Source organism: Eumetopias jubatus, unplaced genomic scaffold, assembly GCF_037043125.1.
Source record: "Eumetopias jubatus isolate StellerSeaLion01/CBP00866 unplaced genomic scaffold, mEumJub1_p1.0 scaffold_2, whole genome shotgun sequence".
Lineage (NCBI taxonomy): Eukaryota > Metazoa > Chordata > Mammalia > Carnivora > Otariidae > Eumetopias > Eumetopias jubatus.
This window is the reverse complement of record NW_028274808.1, coordinates 165699212-165723949: the sequence shown is the minus strand read 5'-3', so window position 1 is coordinate 165723949 and position 24738 is coordinate 165699212. Positions and strand designations below refer to the sequence as shown.

Genomic DNA, 24738 nt, shown 5'->3' with positions numbered 1-24738 from the left:
GTTTCATCTCTGGAAATAAAATTTAGATAACATTTGTTTATTATAAGCTTTATTTGAGTTAAAGATAGAAAACAATATACTTTTATTTGCAATTTAATGATGCAAGTTGTTAATGGCAATCTAAGTTTACAGTAATTCCTTTTATATATACTTATCATGTTATCCTTTTAGACATATAATTGAGGAATAAAGCTAATCATTTATGAATTTAACAATAATCAGAAAATTGTCTTCAAAAGAATTTAAGTATGTTGCTAGGTATAAAGTTCATAATTGCCAAAATACTTATATTAAAAGCATGAACCCAAGTCATTAAATAAAAATAAGAGCACATTTGTAAAAAAGTGCTATAGAAGGTGGTGCACAAAAATCATGCACTTATACATACTTTCCAAAAGGACGTAAACTGTACTTTTAGGCACTGGCATCTCTTCAAATTCTCTGTTCCAACAATATATAGCAGGACTTTTGATGTCCAGATGCTACTGCAGAAAGATGACTAAGGCAACCACGTGCAGAAAAGCTTGTGTAATGCACAGAAAATACAAAGATTACATTCCAAAAGTAAAGGTTTGCAATGATTGTTTGATATCTGAAAGGCTTGGAGTGTCTTTATGTGATTAAAAAATAAAACTCTGAGAATGCCACCAGATTCATATGAATGATATTTGGTGTACAGATTCTTCACATTTAAAATGACTTGAAATTTTTAAACAAAGATTTCATTTCTGTGATGTTTTACAGAGTGGCTGTGTGGCTTCTGTACTTTATAATAAACAGCTATTTGTGAGAACCAACTACTTCTCCTAAACCTTAATATAAAATGGACACATTCTAAATATGGAATGTTTAACATATAGATATTGGACTTCAAAAATGACAGTCTTCAAAAAAATCCCCGTTTTATCATATTGCATAGCTGAAAATTCATCTACTACTTAAAAAAGTGTTCTGTTCATTCAAGCAGAATTTTGCTCCAATCTCCTTCAATTTCCTTCTTTCATACTGTATAGTGGATCCACAAGTTTATTGTGCACATGCATTAAACCTTAAAGAAAAAAAGCACAATTCTAGTTTTATTTTTAATTTTGAATTATCTCTCATTTACCTTAGAAAATAGAAGAGTTTATAAGATACAATAAGTATACTGGTTCCCATCTGATACAAAAGTTAAGTTTTATTGAAAAATGCAAATAGAAATGTTTCATAATGTTTAGTTGTAACTACCTAGCAAATAGCTATAAATAATAATGTTTAGCTGTAAATAATTTACAGTTATTTATGAAGCTGTAGATGAATGAGTACAAATTCCTTGGGAGTAGAAGCAGTTCTTGCCTTCAAAGCTTCAATATGGCAAAATAACAAATTTGAATAATGACTTGGTTAATACACTTTAATTACATCCTATAAGTCTTTTGAGTTTGATCCTTTGCACTTCTCTACCAGACTCCAGCCCAGGAACTCAGAACCGTTATTAAACTGGGATAGCTTTAAGTTCCCCAAAGTATTACCCTATCCATTCATCTGGCAAATTATTTTCCACCATTTTGACATGTGTATTTACAACAGGGGTGATAAACTATACTGAAGGAGGTTAAGAAAAAAATCCAAGGTGCCATTAAAAAGTTGAAGACTCCATATTTAAACATAACCAAAGATTTAAATTTAGAATGCCAAAATAGAGCAGTCAGTACTGAATCATTTCTGACTCCCAAACTGACAACTGGAAGCTGTTCACCTGGCAGAAATCAAGTACAGCCTCAATCTTAGGATATAAAAGAGCTAGGGATGGTTCAAAGAGTCTTTGATTCTCCCGCATTAATATACAAATTTGTGTGTGTATGTGTGCATTTTTTTCTGAGGACAGTCTCTTCACCAGATTTTCATAGTGGTCCATGACCCAAAAGAGGTGAAGAGTCATGACATTTGAACCCTGGTTTTCCTTTTTGCTCTTAACCTCTACATTTCCTTTTGCTTTTAAAGTATAATCTAGCCCAGGGTCTCCTGGCTGGCTCAGTTGAAAGAGCATGTGACTCTTGATTCTGGGTTTGTAAATTCAAGCCCCATGTTAGGTGTAGAGATTACAAAAAAAAAAAAAAAAAAAAAAAAAAATACAGTCTAGGCCTTTATCAATATATATACTTGAACTTATTAATGGGAACTTGTTCTGCTCCTGTTAGCTTTATGGAAGAGCTATTAACTCCCAATTTGAGTGCTATCATCTATTTTCTAGGGCTTTCCATCCTATCAACTCAAAAAAAAGTTTTCTTCAACTACTATTTAATTCTTTTTATTTAATATCCTTTGGGCTTCATAGGGTGATTTTACATAATTTAGTGGTTAGACTGGTGGTTTCATAGTTCTATGTTCTCCCATCCATCCATCTGTCCCAACTACCCACAATTTATCAAATGCCTCCAATGTACCAGGCACACTTCCAGATGCTGAAATAATGCAGTGAACAAAATTTAAGTCCCTATCACCTTTGTGAAGCTTTTAACGAAATATATTACATTTTATTTTCTCAAATCACTTAATATAAAGCCAAGTTTTTATGATGCTGAGTCAACTACTTTCAGGAAGAGATCTTACACTTCTTTTTTTTTTTCTTTTTTTTTTTTTACTAACACCATGTGAGACTATGTACTTGAAGGCACTTTGGCCTGTTTTCTTGGCTGATGACACTAACTGGAAAATATAATTTATATTTACTAAAAATACACATTAAAGGGTAATTTTTATAGTGCAGAAGAAATATTTGCTAATGAAAATGATTAACCAGGTAGTATCTCTAAATAGAACCAATGCTATTAAAAACAGAATTTAACTGAAAAGTTTAATCCATTTCAACAACCAGAATGTAAAGAGCAGTAAAATGGTAACTGGAGAAACCTAGGAGGAGAGGGGACACAGAAACAATGGTAATTTTAGCCACTCAGTTGAGAAGATGTAACCTCATATGGAGAAGCCACTGTAATTAAGAGGATCATTCTACTTGATACAATTCATCTATCATTTACTTACAGCTTTGATCATGGAAATAATACATTAGAACTTGAAAACCCCAAATATCAGAATAAACATTAAAAGTTCAACTCTATATAAAGTTTAACTATACATTGGCTGTAACTTTTACACATAAGGCTGTTTCCAAACTAGAAATGCATTTTGGATGATAAAGAATTTATTATGACTTAAGGTAAAACAATTTTTATACAAGAATTGATAGAAACAAATCATTGCTACTTGAATCATTAACAGAAAAAAATAAATTCTGAGTACTAAAATGTACAGACTTCCTAACATGTTGCCAGAAGAAGTTAAATGTCATAGATTCTGAATGTCAACTTTATGGTTCTGACTCCATCTGACTCATTCAATCTCTGTCTCAAGCTACTGGAATAGGGTCTACAAAGGATGAAACAAACAAAAATGTTCACCATAATGATGGAGGTCTTAAAAATATACTCTTGAAGACATAAAACACAGGCTTTATATAAAATCAGCACAAACAAAAAAATTGGACTAAAATATTAAACTGTTTTCCTGCAATTTACTTCTATCTTCCAAAAGGTACATACTGAAACTTCCATTTGCATTGATTTTTATTGTTTTAGATGCTAGATTTAGAACCTAGATTTTCTTCTGGACCTACATAATTAGAGCCCTTTTATGCACATTTTAGTGATGGCAGAAGATAGGGTAGTAATGTGACTGGAATCTGAAGAACTACAGAAGGTAACTATAGGATTCATATCCTCCGGTACATCTTAAAGTGGTAAAATACCTCAATGAGAATATGGCAAATATATAAAACTATACTTACGTATAAGTTATGAATATTCAATTATTCTACCCTGTATTAAAATACCTTACTGTAAAATGAGGTCTGCATATAGCCCAGAATAATATCTCAATTCCATTTTTCTCCATATTGATGGGAGGCACTCTGACAGGCTGATACCCTGAACCTCTCCAGAAATATATACAGATCCATATTAGAAAATAATGTCCTCAAAAGAGCAGTGCAGCGATTCTCTCATGAATAGTCTATACTTCAAAATGTGTCAGAACAGCTTAGAATCTGGATAGATGAATTAAAAGAACAAAATACATGTAATCATCTACCTCTCTTGTTTTTTAAATTAACTTATGTCCATGCCTTTTTGGAAGCAATTATTACAGTATGAAAGCAACCCAAACAAACAGAAATATGATTTAGATAGCCAAAGTTTATTCCCCTTCTATGAGTATAAACAGTGGACAAAAGCCCAGACACCAGATAAGACTGGTTTCACTTACCCAGCTCTGCCCACATATGAGCTGTATGACTTTGGGTGACTTAACACCTCTATTAAGCCTGTTAACTCATCTGTAAATGGGATTATAAGAATACCCACTTCATTGCATGGTGAGAATTAAGTAAATCAAGTATAATCCATTTAGAATAGTGCCTGGTCATATAAGTATTAGCTGCTATTAAATATTTACTACACTAAAATGTAAACATTTTATAAAAACGGAATTGACAACATTTGATAAGCACAAGGGTTTACCTGAAGATTGCTGGTACCAGAACATGGGAATCTTAAATGATCTCTGGCATTAAAATATGTGGATAATGGGGATTCCTTTTATTAATCTTTTCAAGGAATCTATTATTTGTAATGAAATCTGAAAGACTACCTGGAAATATATGGGTAAAACTCCATACAAGGACTCTTATACATAACTTATCACAAATCTTTCTCTTTTACCTGTCAACTTATTTAAAAACTTGACAATATTTCCGTTTAATTTGATACTTCTGTGGCTTGGTAAAAGAAAAACAAACTTTTGATAAAAATATAAATGACTGGAAATAATCTAAGCATTTAACAGTAAGGAAAGGTTTAAGTAAATTTTGATACATCTACTTATATAGCCATTAAAAATGCTTTTGAAGAATTGTGAAATAGGAAAGTGCTCACAACAGCCAAATGCAAATAGAAAACTAAGCATGATTAAAATTTTGATTGTTCACTATTCATCAAACTTCATTTGTGTATCATCAAGATTTTTGCCACATCCACACCATTTACATGAACTATGAGTTAAAGATTTTTTAAATTGACTTGTAATTTAAATTTATATACTATTATTTCATGAATGAGACGCTGAAGACTGAGACACACATTATGTATCAAGAAAAAATACTACTAGGTAACTGATAATGACCAATTTTAAACACATCCCAATTTCAGACAAGATAGATGTGAAAAAAGATGTGTCTCACAGGCAATAAAATATGGTAACTTCTTTAACTGTCAAAACGATGTTTATGGAATACAAGTTTGATTGGTTTAGTGTATTTTTTCTAATACATGTTAAATAAGCACCTAGTAACTAGAGTACAAAGATTAAAAATACATATTCATGTAATATCAATAGTACACATACTACATACTCTGTGTATATATATATATATATAGATGACCAGTTATATATTTTCATATCAGCTATATAAAATACTTTATAAAGAGCACCTATTTATACAGCTTGTTTATTATGTGTGTATATCTATATGCGGAATTCACTCTTAAGCAGGGAATGGTTTCTAAACAGTATAGTCAAATTTTCCTTGAAAATCTCTTAAATCACCCATTACATCAAGCACATGTGGTTTCATATATACAACCCGGTATGGGAAGGTTTAAGAATTACTGAACCAGACTGCAGAAAGAGTCAAAAGCACAAGCTACATGCAGAAGTCTGGGCAGTCAAACCCCTACTTAACTTGCAGAGCTTATTCCATACTGCTCTGACACTGAACCATTATAACTGATATATGGGAATAATTTGAAATTGTGAAGATTAAATGAGATAGTGGGCGACCCAACTTATCTGCTGCTTAGATTCTAAACCATACCTTGGTGAGGAAGGTAGGGCAGGGAAACAAAAGAAAATAGAGAGAGAGAGAGAGAGAGAGAGAGAGAGAGAGAGAGAGTGAGTGAGTGTGTGTGTGTGTGTGTGTGTGTGTGTGTGTGTGTGTGTGTGTGTGTGTGTGTGTGTGTGTGTAGGTATATATATATTTTCTTTTGGGTTACTTAATCTTATATATACATTATGAAAGTAAGATATTTTATATTTTATTAAATTTTGGATTTCAAGAAAAAAATAGGAAACTATTTTGAAAGCTATTATTTGAGGTGAGATTTTTCTATTCCTTAAAAAGAACTGGCTACTGTGTTGGCAAAATGCTGGTTTCAATAGGCACAGTGCAGGATATGACTCCACAGTCTATTAAGTTTTAATTGTCATCTACAATGGGACATTCTTACATTCTGCTTCTGAAATTTCAATGCTCACCTTTAAAGTATTTCACAGTTTTAACTCTTAATTCTAAAGTAGCATCTTCGTCACACACAAAAATAGTTCGGGGATGCTGCTGGAAAGCAGAAACAGTCCACATGTGATTTACTCCTTCTTCTATTGCTTTGTAGAGAGCAAATGCCTTGTGTGCACCTGTTATGAGGATCATTACCTGAAAAGTCATGACCATTACATGTTAATTAATTCTTAAAACATGTTTCAAATGACTAAAAAGCTCTATTTTTTTTTTGAAGATGTTAGCACCAATACTCTTCTGAAGGTAAAATAAAAATAAATAGCTACATATTTCTTCACAGTTCAAGGTATTTATTTTTGTTCTTCGAGGTAAAAGGCAAGCATAAAGTGTAACTTCTGGTTTAAGAAAGTAAAATTGTATCTTCTTATGAAGTATTGAATATACCATAATGCAGGTACTTAATACTTAGATATTGATGTGTATAAGTGACCTGGGAAAATGAAGAAAAAAGAAAGAAAAGGGCTGTTTTGCAAAAGCAGAATTGCAGGTCAACAAAGAATTGACATAAGCAGGAATGATATACCAAATTGCCCTAACCCAATCAATACAGTAGATATTACTTTGAAAGTTAGAGAAAGAAGCCTAAAGACTATTTTACTGAACAGATTTTATCAAAGTTGTCTTGAAACAAAAACTAGATTTAAAGAAGGATTAGGGATCTACTTAAATGTGAGAACTGTCCTTTAAGAAGCACACAAGACTAAGAATACCCTTATGAATTACAGAAAATCCAAGCTGTTGGTCCCAAATTCCTAAAAGCCTATAATTCAAAGAACATGTGCCAATGTAAGTGTGTATGTGTCAGAATGAATCTTTACTATTTTTATGATTGAGAAGAGGTTTGCAATAATCCTTGAAAAAACTGATATATAGGCTTAATAGTCCTTATTTACCTCTAAGTTATTTGTTAAATGGTTGGGATTTGGTGACTGATTAGATGTAGAGAAGAAACAGAATGACACATGTTTCAAGCTCATATAATTTTTTTTTAAGATTTTATTTATTTATTTGACAGAGAGAGACAGAGTTAGAAGGGGAACACAAACGGGGAATGGAAGAGGGAGAAGCAGGCTTCCTGCTGAGCAGGGAGCCTAATGAAGGGCTTGATCCCAGGACCCTCTGATTATGACCTAAGCCTAAGGCAGACACTTAACAACTGAGCTACCCAGGCGCCCCATCAAGCTAATTTTCATGGTGAGTATTGCTATTCACCAAGGGAGGGAATACTCAGAAGAAAGGCAAATTTGGTGGAAAGATAAATTTAAATTTTGGACAGCTTAAGTATAGGGAGTCTGAATATGGAGATGTCAGCTGGAAGTTGGAAATACAAAACGTGCAGCTTCAGGAGTACAAGATAAAGATACGTATTATTATCACTGTATTGAGTACTTTATCTTTTTGGAATAGTGATAAAACTACTGAAAGAATGTTCCAAAGAGTGACTGCTATTGACATATTTAAAAAAAAAAAAAAAGAAAAAAGGTCATGCCCCAAAGCATGCAGAATGAATATGCAGTTCCAGAATGAAACCCTAGGGAAAAACAATATTCAAAAGGCAGATGAAGAAGAAAAGCCTGAGAAGCAGACTGAGAAGGAATGCTCAGAAAGTAAGAAGAGTAATGGCAGAGATTTATGATGGGAGGGACGGTCAACAGTAGTAGATGATGAAAAGAGACCCAATAGGATAAGACCTGCAGAAAAGATGCCGGTTGTTAGCAATGAAGAAGTCATTACTGACTTCGGTGACTTTCAATAAGGTAGCAAAATCAAAAGCAGATTTTTAAATTAGTTTTTCCTATGTCATCTTAAGAATAAATATCCAAAGTATTATTATTATATATAACAATTATAAAGATGTTGCAATAGTGGAAAATAATTTTTCTTTTGAAATTATCTTTAAAATATATGACATTATCTTTAAATATACCTCAGTAAAAACAAATTTCAATTCTTTGAAGGTAAATTTAGATTTCGGCGAAGAGCCTAAAGTCAACAAAAATCAGATTTGGTGGTTCAAGTAAATGACTGTGGATAGAACTTTGTCCAACATGAATTACGAACATAATTCATTCACACTATTCCCAACAGTTATTAAATACCTATTATGTGACAGGCAGTGTAAGGTGCTAGGTATACATGACCTATAAACTCACAGAGATTGTATATTAGTGAGAAAAAAGATGCTAAAACCAGTAAACATACAAGAACAATCAGAAATTGTGAGAAGTGCTACAAAGGAAAAGAACAGAGTGGTCTAAGAGAAAACAGAAGAAAGTAACTTTGACTATGAGGATTATGGTCAAGAAAGGTAATTCTGAAAGTTAAAAACTGAAAGGTGCCATTTTAGTTAAGCAAGGTCTGGAAAAGTAGAGCATTTCACAGTGGTAATCAGTGTGAAGGCCTCAAGCCAAGGAGAGTGATAAAGTAGTGACTGGAGTGGTTCCTTATCTAGTTGACAAATCCCAAATTTTAAGGAAACCTATAATAACTTCCAGGGTGTCACTTCCAAGGTATGTACAGAAGGTCCCCATTAACAGAGCTGCCAAATTGTGAAGCTGCTTCCTGATACACTAACCACTTAGAAATTTAGTTTACCATTCATATGTACTTTCCATCTAATAATAGCATCTTCCCCACACATTGATTCAAAATTTTATTAAGTGTATCTGTTCTTAATGAAACTAAAATTGAAGAACAGCTCACATCACAGTTAAAATCACTGGCAAATGAAAATCTGTACACATTAAGCTCCTTATAATTAAAGATAAGAAAATCATTAAGTATGATGATGTGATACTTGTTTCAAAAGAATGATAGAAAAATCAAAGCACTAGGGCCCCTGGGAAAACAATGAAGTCCTAGAATAGTTTTGCCATAATAATTTTCTTTGTAATCACGCTGAGCGTGAGTACTGTGAGGTGAGTGACATAAAATTTTCCTGACAAACTGACCAAAAGAAAAAAAAATCAGTATCTTAATAACTTTGTTCATTCTAAGAATTAGCTTGTTACATTACAACTTAAATCTTGTTAAATGTAAGAAATCTATTTGCATAACTTTCAGTTTCATATTTTAGAAATACAATTGCTCTGAAATCTTTTTCAACTTAATTACTATGGAATTTCAATTCGTGAAGGTCTTTCTTCACATACTGATGATTTTTAGATGAAAAACTACATTTTGAATAACAGTTCTATTTGTATGTTCAAGTCTAGGCATATTTACATTAAGATACATTACTTATTCATAACTTGTCTGTATGCTTTCCTCTGAACCTGTCCCATCTTGTTATCAGGAAGGAATGGAGTTTCCATATAATTGAACCACTTAGAATCCTGAGCTGACTATAATTTGTTCTGTTATTCTCAGGGAAGGAAATGAAAGCCCAATTAAAAATTTAAAAATTAGGCAGGATATATTGTTCAGAGTACTTGCCTTCTTAAGTATACCAAATTTAGAACAGATTCAGCCTTAAATGGGTTCTTTTTATGCTGGAAACTAACTGGCTATCCTCCCACAGTCAAGAAGTACTTTACAGTAAATTATCCTGAGCCTCCAAAAATAGTTTAACCAGCATTGCATTTTTGTTACAACAGACCTTTCACCACACCATTTCACTTAAAAACAGACCATTTGATCAGTATGATTTTAGGAACTCAAACTGAGAAGCAGAATAGGCCAAGGTAGCAGTATTCCAGAAGGAGTGGTGCCTAATTCTTAGCTCCAAAAGACTTAGTTGGACTCTAAACATGGCAATGAGACAGAAGTCACTGAGAGCTAGATAACAATTTACCTAGTGAATAGGATGTAACAAAAATTATTTGGTGCCATAACTCCTCCAAAATCTACAGACATCAAAGAATATTGAATTCTTACTTCTCTTGCATCCATCACCGTCCCCACACCAACTGTTAGAGCCATAGTTGGCACCTTCGATAAATCTCCATCAAAATATTTAGCATTTGCCAAAATGGTGTCCATTGCTAGAGTCTTTAATCTTGTCCTTGATACTAAACTGGATCCTGGCTCATTGAAAGCGATATGACCATCTGGACCAATTCCTTTTAAAAGAGGTATACACACACATAGACACATAAAATAAGATTTCTCAAAGTTCATCTTGTTTTTAAGAGCAAATAGTCATATTCTAATGCTGCATTAAATACTTGTTCCTGTATTTGATTCAACAAGTATTTCAATGTATTCCATATGCTTAGCACTGAGCTAGCATGAACGTAACTGACACTGCAATCTAGCACACATATACACACATACAAATGTAATTAAAAACAAGAACTGCATGAAACAATACTTACCCCTGCTAGGAGTCATTCAATTTCACAAGGAAAACATACAAAAGGAAAATGCAGAATGTGAATGGCTATACTGATATGTCATGACCTAATAATGGGTGACAACCACAACCTGAAAACACTGCTTTAAAGAGACCCACTGCCAGCTCTAAAATATTCTAGGACTGCCTCTAAAATATAGATAAAAATATGACATTCCTTATTTGAATGAAACTGGAAGTAAATCTTTTTGTAAAATGAAGAATCCTTCTATGGAATGAATAAATCAAGTTTTACATATGTGTACCCTACTAGCTAGTCAGAGTTCTGACAACCTCAATGAAAAAATAAACCCACAAGTTCTGAGTCAAAATAGCTGTTATATTTATACTCTGCATTTTACTTTAATGACGGATATGTGTATTTTACTGACTCTTAGCCTGTAATTCAAACCAATTTCTCCCAGATTACAACAAAGTAAAATATGACAAAGAATAACCTGGTTTTGATGGAACAAAGAAGAAATGAAAATCTTAGGGAGCAAATATAAGCTACCAAAGCACCACATTTTAGGAATTTTTAATATGGTGACATAAAGCCTGACCTACATGTGGTTATTATGTATGGATTTTTCCATTAGTGTATATGTATCTGCCTATAAATATAAGTTTTAAATTATAGATATGCATTTCTCTCCAGATTTGTAAAACTACTGTTTCTCCTCTTAAATATGTATCTGTGCAAATATTTATATTTCTCTATGTGTGTACAAAAAAGAAAGGCTGGGACCAGGAAAATAAAAGTTCCTGAAAAAATAGGAAGTCCTCAAGGATCAACATTAGTGTTCTAACTGGCATTGTGTGTGAGTCATACAAAAGTATAGAGTAAGGCTGAAATTATCAGCAGTGGTTCAAGACAGAGAAGGGTCAATATATTCCCTTACTGACCATAAGTAACTATTAGAAATTGAGCTTCCTGATATAAATATGTCTGGCACATTCTCATTCAGTCTTTAAGTCTAAACTAATACATTTACACCTTTAGGAAACATCTCTAAAACATGAGTCTGGATTACAGGCCTTCCCTGTGTTCCTACAGTTCTGTGGGGTAGAATGTAAATTTCATTGGAGTAAGGACTTTCTCTTAATTACTATACCCTTACCCCTTAGAACAATACATGACACATAGGAGGCCCTCAATAAATAATGGTTGAATAATGAATAGATGGTTGCTATTCTTTGGTATGCTCAGTATAGTTTTTCTCTTCTCCTTCTACCTTGCTCTGCTCCCCTCACTTTATCTACTCTGTATCTCTCTGAGTCAGGATGATTGTGGTCTAGTGACAAATACTTGTCCCAAGCTGAAACAGTCAGAATTTCTCTCAGGAAATTCTGAAACCTGAGTGGGGTGGAGAAAAGAAGGAAGGCACCTACAGCTGAGGTATCTGATGACTGCACTGCAGGAGAGTATCCATAAGTTCCTGCTTTGGAGATCTGAGGCGCCTTGGTTCTTGTTCTTCCATAGACTTGGCTGTTTCAACTCTTAGAACAATTCTGTGCATTAGCCCAGAATCATTCTAGTTAATTCACTTTTGGTCCCAAAGTAGATTACAGTTACTTGCAAACCAAAGATTCTAATCATGTACCCAAAGGAGAGGGTTAAGGTTTTCCCCACAGTCTTATTTTTATTTTTTTAAAAAAACAGTATCTTAAGATAATTTTAAAGTTAGTAATATCCTTAGAGTTTATAAAATTTCATATTTGTGTATTTTACTGCTGGGGGTGGGTCAGGGATTGCATGATACACTCTACTCTTTCTTTTAGCAATTCTGTCATGACAGGGAGGATAAGAACTTTTGGCAGTATGTTTCCTTTTTCTTTTCTACTGAGGAAAGGGAATTCCTGTTCTATTTCCCAGGAGTAAGACATGATGGATTCACAGTCTTGAGCTCTTCTCATTCTACTATTTCCAGTTTAGAGGGGAAGAATAAGAAACCCCATTTTGGCCTCAAGCCCAACCTGAAATCTCTAATCCAACTTTACCTTTAATAAGGCTGATATTTTGATCCCATTTGGCTCAGTTCTTAGTGTTTTTATTAACCAACAAACCCTGGAACAAAAGAAGGGTAAGTGATAAGACCCAAATACCAAGCCTCATCTTGAAAATCCAATAACAAATCTAGGTCAACAAAGGCAAAGAATCAAATGAGATTCTTGCATGAGTATACATCCAATTATCAGGTACCCCAAATAGGAAAAAGTTCAAAGAAAATGCAATAAGCTAAACCTTCTTCCCCTATACACAGAGTAATTATGTCTTTTGGATGGTAAATATAAAATGGCAGACCCTGATCATGACATGACTACAGAGAAGGTGTTAATGGAAGAGGCAAGGAAATCTTATTTATTGATTAATTGATTGATTGGTCAGGAGAAAATGTCTACAGGAAGCTTAAGACAAAAACTGGTTAGAAAACAAAGTAAGGTTCTTTCTAGTATAAGAGTCAGTGATACACATAATTTACACTCCATCTGTTTCAAAGGGAAAACTAAGGTGACCTATAGTGAGGAAATACACCAAAAATCCTAAGCCAAAAAGAAATGAGAAGTGACTTAAAGCTATAGGAAATGAAGAAAGTTCTAGGAGAAATCTTTGATAAGGGATATTCAGGCTTAAACACCACATTAAGCTGTGAATACTTCCTGGAAAGCAGACAAAGGGAAAAAATGGAGTTTAAGAGTTCTTAGGTCCCCCCACCCAAATAAATTCTATTTTCTGGCATAGAATCCCCAAGGGATTTGTCACATGGATCCTTAGGTAAGGCAAATAAATTAAAAGGAAAAAAAAGATATTTAAATGAAGTAAAGATATAAAAATATCTTAAACCATTTTTAATAATGAACCTCTATTAAACTACCATGCCTTTTTGTATAATGGTAAATGAAATATTTCTTGATATAACTAAAATACAGATACATTAGGTATAATTACATTACAGTAATTAGGTATACATTATAGTAATTCTACTTGATTTTTGTATGGAGTTTAGAAAACCTAAAGAATGCATGGGTAGTGTATTCCTTAAACATTCCTAAATCACCCTAGATATTGGCAAGTACAAATAGTAATTATTTCAGAATTGAATCATATGGACAAAACTGGAATACATATATTTTCCAGGAATACTGGAATTTTATTTAAAACATAGGTAACTTTCTATTTTGAAAAGTAAAACAGTCTAGCTTAGATTCTTGCTCAGATAAAACCATCCCATTTACAAAATAAAGTAAATGATATTGGCTCTGTTAGGTAGAGAAAAAAATTTCCTCAAAGAGAAAATCTCAGTCTCACTGGATACCCTTAGAAGTAATTCAGTAAAAAAGCAGGAAATTCAATGAACTAAGGAACAATTATTTCATCATCTACAGTTCAGAAAGAGAAAACTGAATAACACTTATTGGAGTACCAATTACACAGCAACCACTATGCAAGCATTTTACATGTTATAACATGATGAATTCTCACAAGTTTTGGAATGGTTAATATTAATTCTTGTTTTACAAATAACTTAATTATACTGAACTTCAATAAACTTCCCAAGGTCATACAGATAATAAGTGACCAAAACAGAATGCGAATTCATGTCTGACTGTAATACCCAATTTTCCCCAAGGGCAACCAACCACAACTATACCTGGCCACCTCAACCATCAGTCAGCCTCAATACAGCTCTACTGAAGATCTAATTCATGTACTTTTAAGCAGTCTTTTAATAAATATAAGATATATCCAGAGAACTTAATTTAGAGCTTTAGTACATTTAGTTGAATACTAAAAACTTTGGCAAAAAGCATTTTGGTTTCAGTTTTGTTGTTGTTATACTATTCTTATGGTAATTAAATAGCTATCTCAGGCTTCATAATGACGACAGAAAACCATATTGTCATTACAAAGAAATTTCCTATTTTCAATGGTACATTACGAACACACGCATGGGTGTAGATATATATAAATTTCAAGTGGAATTTAGCCAGTTAAACATTTATTCATGTGGCGTTTATAAAGACAGTTATACAGCTTAGTTCACATTTACTCAAGGGTGATGATAAATAAAGTCTCACATCAGTCTTAACTGATTTTTTTAATGAGATGAAGTAATTTAAGTGATCAGTACAGAAATGCTAAAATCCACTGTTCCACATGCAAACTTTTAGAGATTTAACCCTGTAATTTGGTAAGAAAGCTGGGTTGGGATTTTAAAGAAATCATAAAAGATAAGAATTATCATTCAGGAAAAGAAACATCACTCATTTTGAAAGATGTGGTAAACTGTTAATTCTAAAGAAATAATATAAAAGAGTTTAGCAGGTATTGGACTTATTTTTCAAGACATAATTTAAGCAATTCTAGCTTGCAACTTTAATATTATTTTTTGATGAAAATAAAGTAAAATAAAAATCAGTAGCTGAGTAAATGGGTATTACAGTTACAGGTGTTCTCTACATTACACAAAGGTAAGATTAATGAAAAAATGTTTTACGTACCTCCAACAAAAAGGTCAATTCCTCCAGCTTCTTTTATTTTCTTTTCAAAAGCATCACATTCTGCTTGTAAATCTGCAGCATTCCCATCGAGGATATGAGCATTCTTAGGATCTATATCAATATGCTTAAAAAAGTTATTCCACATATAAGAATGGTAGCTTTCAGGATGATTTCTGGGAAGTCCTAAATAAAAAGTTAATAAATAAAAATGTAAGTATTTCCAGGAATAAATCCAAAGTTTACTTTCTGATTAAGCCATAAATGCTATTTAAAATATATAATCTTTCTATTCCACATCCCATGGATATCCAAATTAAATCCAATTTACAGGCATTTTTATGTGGAATACATGGTCATTATATGCCAGGTGTTAACCACCTTACATGTATGTATTAATTCAAATAATTTTTATAACATCTATGGAATTACTTTTATCATGCTCATCTTATAAACAAAAGTACAGAAACGTTAAGTAACTTTCCCAAGGTCACACAGCTCATAGACTGGAATTCAAACAGAAATCTAGTTCACATGCATTTAATCACTGTACTCCACTTCTCAGGCACAAAACTTCTACCAATGGAACTGATTTACATATTAATTTCAACATAATTAGCCATACATCTGGAATGTTGGTCCATGTTTCTCATCTATTTTTCCTATATGCATGCAAAGTATACTGAATCACAACAATTCTTTGGCTATCACTTAGGCTAACATTAAAAATGTATTCCTATGTTCAAAGTTTAAAACAAGAGTTCATTTGCATCACAGATCTTTCCTATTAAGCAAGTTAACAGTCAATATGTCATAAAAGCTTCATAGCCACAAATATAAATATATTTGAAAAATCTTTATTTTACTAATTACTTTTACATATGTGGTGCTCTACCCCACAACAACACTGGTTTTAACTTTGCCTTAAGGGGACAAAAAAAAACACCAAAATGTGTGACGGACTGGCTCAAAGTTGCATGATTGGTAAGTGGCACAGCCCAAGAATGAATACAGATCTTCTGATTTCTAGTTCCATATTCCTCCATGATATTGTGCTGGCATCACAAAAATATAGATTTTTTAAATATAAACTCCCAACCTCACCACAAGGCAGTACGTTATCTTCTAATTATATTACATTCAAAACATAAATTCAAATAACATATTAATTCTTAAATTATATTCATTTTATTTAAAATATAACATATCCAAATAATATATTCAAACGATATACTTACCTACATATTCATCCATGTTAAAGGTCTTTACATATTTAAAAGAAAGGTCTCCATTCTTGTGATATTCTATTAGTTTTTTATAACATCCTAAAGGTGTACTTCCTAAAACAGATAGAGAGTCCATTTTCTAACATAATATGAAAAACCTACTTTTTTAAAAAAGTTTATATTTATTCTCTTAATGATATTCTCTATTTCTCATTTACTAGGGAAACAATGATTAATTTAAATACATATTCAATTAACAAATATATTTTGAATTATACATACATTTGCAAGGCACCTTGAAATCTTAGTAAATTAGAATTTGCTGACTAAAACTAGAAATCTATCAATAGAAATTATAGTTTGGAAAATTATTCTGGAGTTGTTCAGTATTTGGAATTAATGTATATTACAAGATTAGAAACTTCTAGAAAGCACATTTGGATTAAAAGAAAAACACCTCACCTTTTGAGAAAAAGCTTTTATAGAGGATTTATATCATATAAATGAAATACAAAAAGGTCAAGTTGACCATTTAATGAAATCAGAAGAGAAACCAGAGCTAAATTTAAATACTGCCTCTACTTTCAAAGTAGACTCAGAAATTGGCAAGTACTGTTTGAGGAACATTAGCTTTTATGATTTTAACTGGAGGTTCTGTTATTTTGCATTATATTCAGCATGTATCAACTAAAATGTATAAAGTAAAATGACCTCTGGGAAATGGGATCTTGGCTTTGGATATTTCATCTGAGTTCTTGATTTTATTGTTTTATAAATGTGATTCTTTTACATGTTTTATAAAACTAAAATCAGTTTGATAGTGCTTCTTGACATGGCACAAAGATAAATTTAGCCACTTGAAGATGGCCTCCGTTTTTAAATTTGCTGTATTTTTTCATTTTAACTACAAACTGGAAGGTTAGAGATTGACTGCATTTTTTTTTTAAGATTTTATTTATTTATTTGACAGAGACACAGCAAGAGGGAACACAAGCAGGGGCAGAGGGAGAGGGAGAAGCAGGCTTCCCGCCAAGCAGGGAGCCCAATGCGGGGCTAGATCCCAGGACCCTAGGATCATGACCTGAGCCAAAGGCAGATGCTTAACGACTGAGCCACCCAGGCGCCCCAAATGAATGCATTCTTAACAAGTGATCTGGCCCTCCCAATCCTGGGGGTAGTATTAATTACTAATATATTCACCATCACAAAACAAAACATCTGCACACAAAATTTCTACTCAAGTGGCAGAGAGAAGTATGACAGAACTAAACAGTCTTTGGCAAAAGAATACAAAACAAAAAAACAAACAAAAAAGGAAATTCTATAGTAGTAAAAAAATTGCCTTTCATTTGAGATGAAAGAATAATACAGGTGGCTATAAATAATAAATATAGGTTCAGAGAACAGAAGACTAAAAGATATTTTTAAAGCTAAGCAAACTTACATCAAAAACTAATGATGTAATGTATGGTGATTAACATAACAATAAAAAGTTATAAAAAAAAGCTAAGCAAACATACTGTTTTAAATTGTAATTAATAATTTATAAATTTTACAATTCCATCTCAAAGAACTATAACCCACTAACATAAGACCTATCTTAAAGATGGATAAATGTGCTTTTCCTTCTTTCTTTTGAGAAGCATAAACAAATCTGTTTGTTTCAATGTCAAGAGTTTAATTATAGGACTCCCTCGATTTAAGAATATATGAATAAAAAAGATGAGGAGTCACAATGGTGAAGACAAAAAAAACCACATTCATTTCCTACTTTTTAATCCAAGTGGCTGAAGAAAAAGAAATAATGAAAGATATGGTACAGGGTGCACTAGTTAAAGAAACTTCATTTTAATATTTGCTTTGCAAAACTTATTTACTAACATAACTACTACCAAGTGCTTACTATGATTCAGATGAAACAAAAATTAAAACTGTTTCTATCCTAAAAAACCTCACAAGATAGGAATAGACAAATAATCATAACAAAAATATTCTAAATAACCTATAAGAAGTCTGGAGAACTGTTGTAAATCAAAGAAGAAAAGATTATAGTCTTGTTTGTTGAAGGAAGGATATCCAAGAAGATGACATTTCAACTAAGTCTTGAAGAAAGGGTAGAATTCCAATAGTTAAAATTAGGGTTAGGTTGTAGTTGAGAACAAAAAAAGATGGGGGAGGAGGCCGAGAAATGACATTTGTATGTTTACCATGTGCTAGATGCTATACATCAGCTCATGTAAACCTTGGGGAATTGGCATTATCTTTCTCATTTTGAGAATGGAAGAAATGGGTCAAAAAGACTAAGGAATTTGCCAAATATCATATGATAATGAAGCCAGAGATTCAAGAGATTCTGTCTGGTTCCATGGCTCATACAGTTTTCATTATGTAACATACTAGCAACATGATGAAAGTAAACCCAGCAAGGTCAGGTCTATTCTTTGAACTACAAGTAGTCTAATTTTCCTATCATGATTCAGACTAAGAGAATCAGGGCATAAATTTGGGAGGCAGGAAGCATGCAGGCCCTTACGTGTGAAGCTTGTTAAGATCACGTCAATAAGCACTGAAAAGATATTCTCCAGAAACTGTGCTTGGTGGAGGGATAATTAAAATACAGCATGCTACATACAATTACATAAACATATGCTCAAACTTCAAAAGCAAGGAGGAGAGAGCATGATTAACACTGTCAATGGAAAATGTCAACAAAGGTTTTCCAAGATACGTCATTGGCAGGTGTATTATTAGCAGTTAAACTATCCTAAAATAAGCAAAATTTGTAGATCTAAACACACAAAAGTATGTTTAGGACTGCTTGCATTCATCACTTTGAAGGCTTTCTGCCCCCAAGCTAAAATTACTGTTTATTTCTACATCATAATTAAGACAGAGTGATCAAAGCAGCTAGCCTGGTTGCAGCCTGGGTTTACAGTATGCAAACTGATACAGAGGCCGTGTCCAACCACTGGGGCTCATGTATAAAAAATGTGGGTGTTGAGGGTGCCAGTCTGGTGTGTACAGTTTTTAAAAGTCCCTCTTTACCATTCTCACCAAGATCTACTGCCCTGGACCAAAAGACAAAAAGCAAGATAACAAACAAACAAACAACTTCATGAGCTAAACAATACCTTTCATGGAAATTACACAAGTGGAAAAAAGTATAATTGTAGCTTTTATGTAATTAGCACATATGGGGGAAGGAGCAGAAGGAAAAAAATACTGTTTAAATAAGACACACTTATGGGAACCTTAAAATTTATACAGTATTTACAGTATACAAGGGAGTGGCACAAACACTGCCTTATCTGAGCCTCAAACAGCATTATCGGCTATTATTATCCTTATCTTTCTTAAAGGAAAGGAAACCAAAGATTAAGGAGGTAGAATAAATGCCTTGCAGTCACCAAGAAAGTAAGTAGTAGCTCTGATTCCATGTCCAATACTCTTTCCTGTGGAAGTCAACAATATCAAATTGAGTGCCATGAAAAAAAAAATTAAGTGCCATGAGATCAATGACACTACTTGGTTAATTTTTAAGAAAAACCTTAACAAGGAACTAAATACAACAAAACGTGCAATTCATACTTAGGTTTACTCTGTCATGAAGACATACCAGTCTTCAATTTTTCAGTCATAATACTTCTATAATAAAAAGAAAATAAACACAAATTATAAAAGGCTAATAAGATAATAAAAGAATATGAGGCGGGGGAAGTAAAATGAAGAGACAAGAGTACATAGTTCAGGTACCTCTTAACAATCATTAGAAAGGCTAATCTACTAATTAAGTATATGAGTAGTGAAAGTAATATCCTTAAAAAACAAAAGATGACTAGATAAAGGTACAAAAATATTATGACCATCACTTAAGTTAGGATATTTCCTTTTGCATTTTGGAGTGGAAAGTGATGTATAATTTTGATGCAAGAAATTTCCTTTTGCATTTTGGAGTGGTAAGTGATACATAATTTTAATACAAGAAAACAGTAATGAAACACAGATACCAGATAGTTAAATACACATTTCTGGCTTTATATACTAATATGTTCAATCAGTGATATGACAAGAAATAAAGGGGAAACATACTTTACTAAAAGAAACCCTTCCATCCCATGATTTTACGTACCTAAAATGGAAAAAAAAAAAAGGTATATTACCTGTTGGTAAACCCAATGTAAAGTATCTGTCCTGTCCAGGTTTGAACTGAATGATGCGATTACAGATGTATTTGGCTGCCCACTCACTAGCCAAGTCATAGTTATCAAGAATTACAAGCCTCATTATGGTGATGCACAGCTTCCAGGACAAGAAGTTCAAACCTAAGAAAATTCCATTGTAGAGCATTTTAAGTAATTTACAGACACTCAAACATAAGTGTATTAAAACTGATGACTTTAAAAAGGACATCACTTAAAAAAGACATACACAAATACAACCTGTACTTTTAAAATAGTAATAGCCTTTCTCTTTTGAACAGACCTTGCGTTCTGAGCAGTGGCCTACATAATTTAAGTACATACACAGTCTTCTGAATTAAATACAACACCCACTTTTAGATGAGAAGAACTCACATAATTTGACTGAGGTCGCAAAGTTACTAAATGACAAAGCCAGAATTCATATCAAGGCAAACTTAAAAGTTTTTATAAGCCATGACACTACACTGTCTTGACAGGGTTGTTATATAAAGCAACATAAAACAAGCCTAAAGGCAAACAAAGCAGTACTCATTTCTTGAATGCAAGTTAAAGGGAATAATGATACTTAGCAACCTTTGGGTTACTTACTAAAATCCAGAACTCACCCCCATAAATACTGTAATAACCAAACCTCCCTTTTGTTAGATGTTTTTGTAAAAATGATACCTGCACTTAAACATTTTTCAATATAGAAAGGTATAAGAGGAAGAAAAAAATCAACTCAAATTCTACACTCATAAATAAAAATTATTATTATTAGGCATACAACATTCCAGATGTCTATCTAATGCACACACATATAAATAGAATGTATAGAAATAATTTTCAACAATGAGATCATACTAGACATGCTGTTTTTAATAAAAAGCATAATATTTAATTCTTCCTGAATTTAACAAAAGAAAAAGTGAACTAAAACTGATCTCTGAAAAAAAAAATTCTTCATAAAAAGGAATTTTAGTTCCTAAAAGAGTAATCTAAGGTTAAGACAAAATATTAAGAGATCAGAGTCATTTAAAAACTATGATTCCATTTTAGACAATGTGGATTGACCTACTACCATGACTCACAACCCCTGATTTCTGTAAAATGTATTATTTTTATATTGACAAGATTTATAACATTTACACTGTATCCTATAACCATAATTCCCAGATTTTAATTCTTAGTTTCATATTTAAATGGATCTGTCACCCACACCAATCCTTTTACAAATGGCTTCAGCAGTCCTGAGTTTCTATACTTTACATACAAAAATAAGTCAAATTCTTGAAATTAATGGGAATAGTAGGTCTTATTACAATGAATATATGAAACCTAAATGATATCCTTAAGAACATAAAGATTTAGAATTCTGGCATAACAACAAGAAATTATGATCACCGTGATTTAAAATTCTGGCACAGTAACGAGAGACAAATAGCATTTACAGACAATAATCTACATAGGAAGTCATAAATTCACTCCAACACAAATGGACTTCGCCTCTATTTAAATTCATAAATGATCTAATGCCAGAAACAATTTCAAAGTTACACCAAGAATCAGAAACATTTCCTGGCCATAAAGAGATATACTTAACTTCTAATAAGTATGCCATCAAGAGATATACTTACTTCTAACAAGAATATTCAGCAAACTGATTACTGATAAAAAGAAAAAAGAATTGCAAGGTAAGGAGGAAGAGCATTAGAATTTCCAAGTATCTTCTGTGTTCTGGGCACGCAATCTCTTTTTCTCAATTCAACACACTTATGAGGGCCTATTAAATGCCAAGCACTAAGCTGTGTAATCACAAAAATGATTAAGATAGGGGCCCTACTATTAAGGGCTTAGAATCGCTGAAGTCTCTGGGGTAGAAATTATCATCCTCATTTTTCAGATATAGAAAACTGTAACTCAGAAATTTACTGCTGAAGTTATGAAGCTATTAATGGTAGAGGGTCTATCTGACTGAAAGACCCACGCTCCAGATGTGCCTTGAAAGAAGCACTTGGGATGCCTGCTAAAAATATGGATTCCCAGGCCCCTCTCACCTGTCATAAGTGTTTCAACAGATGTGAAATGGGATCCATGGAATCTGCACTTTTAGAAATATCATGGATGATTATTACAATCAGGTTAAATTTTGAAAAGACCACCACAGGAAGAGACTTCATTGCAAAGAAGTTCAAGTTAAGTCTTTCAGATCAGGTACAGGCAAGTTTTGTTTGTTTTAAATTCAGAGTACTCAGACTTCATTACACAAGTCTCAAATGAATCATCCCACGCAGAGGAAAGCAGAATGTTTTGGTCACATTTATTCAGATTAAAAAATGTGTTTTTGCCAGTTTTTGCCAATCCTCATAGATCCAAACTGGTGTGGCTCTGGGCAATTCTCTGGCATCACAACCACACAGCACTCAAAAAAATGAGCTCCCCCCTCCCCATTCCCTCACCTTCCTCTGGTGCTGATTCATTCTGAATGTGCATTAACTTGGAGAATGGGCTGCTGAATACAAATCTCAGAACTTTGGAGCAGGAGGAGAACTTGCACAAGACTTAGGTTGTGCACAGTTAGTCTAGGAGCTACACTAGCATCTGAACTTCAGAATTCCTGCTCTAAGCTTTTTTTCTGCACCTGACCTGAAAATGTCTCTGAAGTGCAGGGCAGGGGAGCCCCATCCATCCCCACTGTGGGGCGAGAAGCAGCAGAGAAGGCTGTGGTCCCTACCTAGAAGGCCAAGACCAGGGCTGCAAACCCACCTTAGCTGCGTGGCTGCTGAGCCCAATCACTCCGCAAACTATAACGAATACAAATGAGGGTGACTGTTACTGATTTTTAACAAGTGTCAGGAGAAAGCCGCCAAAAGAGAGGAAGGGATAGGAACCTGCCCCCGGAGGCCCAATTTCGAAGGGCACCAGCAGCCACGCGTCATCCCTAGCCCCGCCTCGAAGCTCCTGGGACCGCAATCTGTCCTGGCCGCACGTCCCCGTTTCGGCACAAAGCCCACCCCAGGGGGCAATGACCAACCCGTTCCCCGCCTGACTCCCCTTCTTGGTCCCCAGCCCGGACTCACCTGCCGACCCACCCGCACTTCCGATGTCGGAACGGCGGAAACAACCAGCACCCAGCAACCCGGGGCCGGCGTGTGGAGCGCGAAGTCCAAAGACCCGGATGTAAACCCCAGGCTCAGAAAGGACCGCGGCGCAGCCCGCGGGTACTGCGCATGCGCATACCGCTAGCTCTCTAGGGATGAGCGGTGCGGAGGTTCTTAAGAATTCCGTGAGGCAGGAACCTTTTCCTACACGGGAGTTTCCAGTTCCTGGGCCATCAGCTTGCAGCTACTCTTTTTATCAACTCTCAGAGGTTGAATTGAGGTAGATTCTTGGGTTTATGAAATTTAATATGTAGGACTGTTGTGCTCATACATAAGCATTACTTAAATTGTTGCTTATAATAGCAATATGAATTCATCTTGATCTCTAACCTATTGAATGTTTACTGAGTGCCTTTTATCAATAAGCTCATCAAAGTTAAGTTTGTTACATGCTGCAGAAAAGCAAAGCGTATACCCTGGGAAGCCTTGGAGTGGCTCACTAGGAATAAACCTAGAAGGACACTGTGGGGCAAAATTCTCCCTCTACCCTTCACCGTCTTCCAGCTGGCCTAAGAATTCAATTTTCATGACCTAGATTAAGAGGAGGAAAAAACACAAAGTTTTATTATCCATGCATAGAGGACCAATAATATATTGAGACACAAAGAAATGACCAAGTCAGGCAGCTTTTATACATTTTAGACACAATAAATTTGTGAGGAATTTAAATCTAAGTAAAACAGGCATTTGGGAGCTTACCAAGGGGAATTTAGGCTAAGGTTGTAGATTAGTAAAAATGTAACAAGTTTTATTTCTACAGCTTTCTCAACTTTATTTCTGGTGATAAGAGTGTCTTTTTTTTTTTCCTTGAAAGAGAGCTTGCGCACCAGCAAGGGGGGGAGGGGCAGAGGGAGAGGGAGAGAATCCCAAGCTGATTGGTGCTGAGCTCAGAGCCCTTGGCAGGACTCCATCTCAGGGCCCGGAGATCATGACCTGGATGGAAATTAAG

At 33.8% G+C, this 24738-nt stretch overlaps 1 protein-coding gene across 3 annotated transcripts; it reads right to left on the bottom strand.

Moving 5' to 3' along the window:
- Nucleotides 1-168: 168 nt before the first annotated feature.
- GNPDA2 (glucosamine-6-phosphate deaminase 2) lies at nucleotides 169-23778 on the bottom strand. 3 transcript variants are annotated; one of them, XM_028088634.2, is made up of 8 exons: nucleotides 23709-23765; nucleotides 22266-22295; nucleotides 20608-20769; nucleotides 16460-16561; nucleotides 15225-15407; nucleotides 10265-10449; nucleotides 6349-6523; nucleotides 170-1048 (listed from the first exon to the last, which is right to left on the bottom strand). In XM_028088634.2, the coding sequence occupies exons 3-8, from the start codon at nucleotides 20729-20731 to the stop codon at nucleotides 987-989; spliced, it is 831 nt and encodes a 276-aa protein (XP_027944435.1). In that variant the 5' UTR covers nucleotides 20732-20769; nucleotides 22266-22295; nucleotides 23709-23765; the 3' UTR covers nucleotides 170-986. The 3 variants fall into 3 exon arrangements, with proteins under 3 accessions (XP_027944436.1, XP_027944435.1, XP_027944434.1); XM_028088633.2 differs by lacking the exon at nucleotides 22266-22295 and having other exon boundaries at nucleotides 23709-23778; XM_028088635.2 differs by lacking the exons at nucleotides 16460-16561; nucleotides 22266-22295 and having other exon boundaries at nucleotides 169-1048; nucleotides 23709-23778.
- Between the last annotated feature and the right edge of the window lie 960 nt (nucleotides 23779-24738).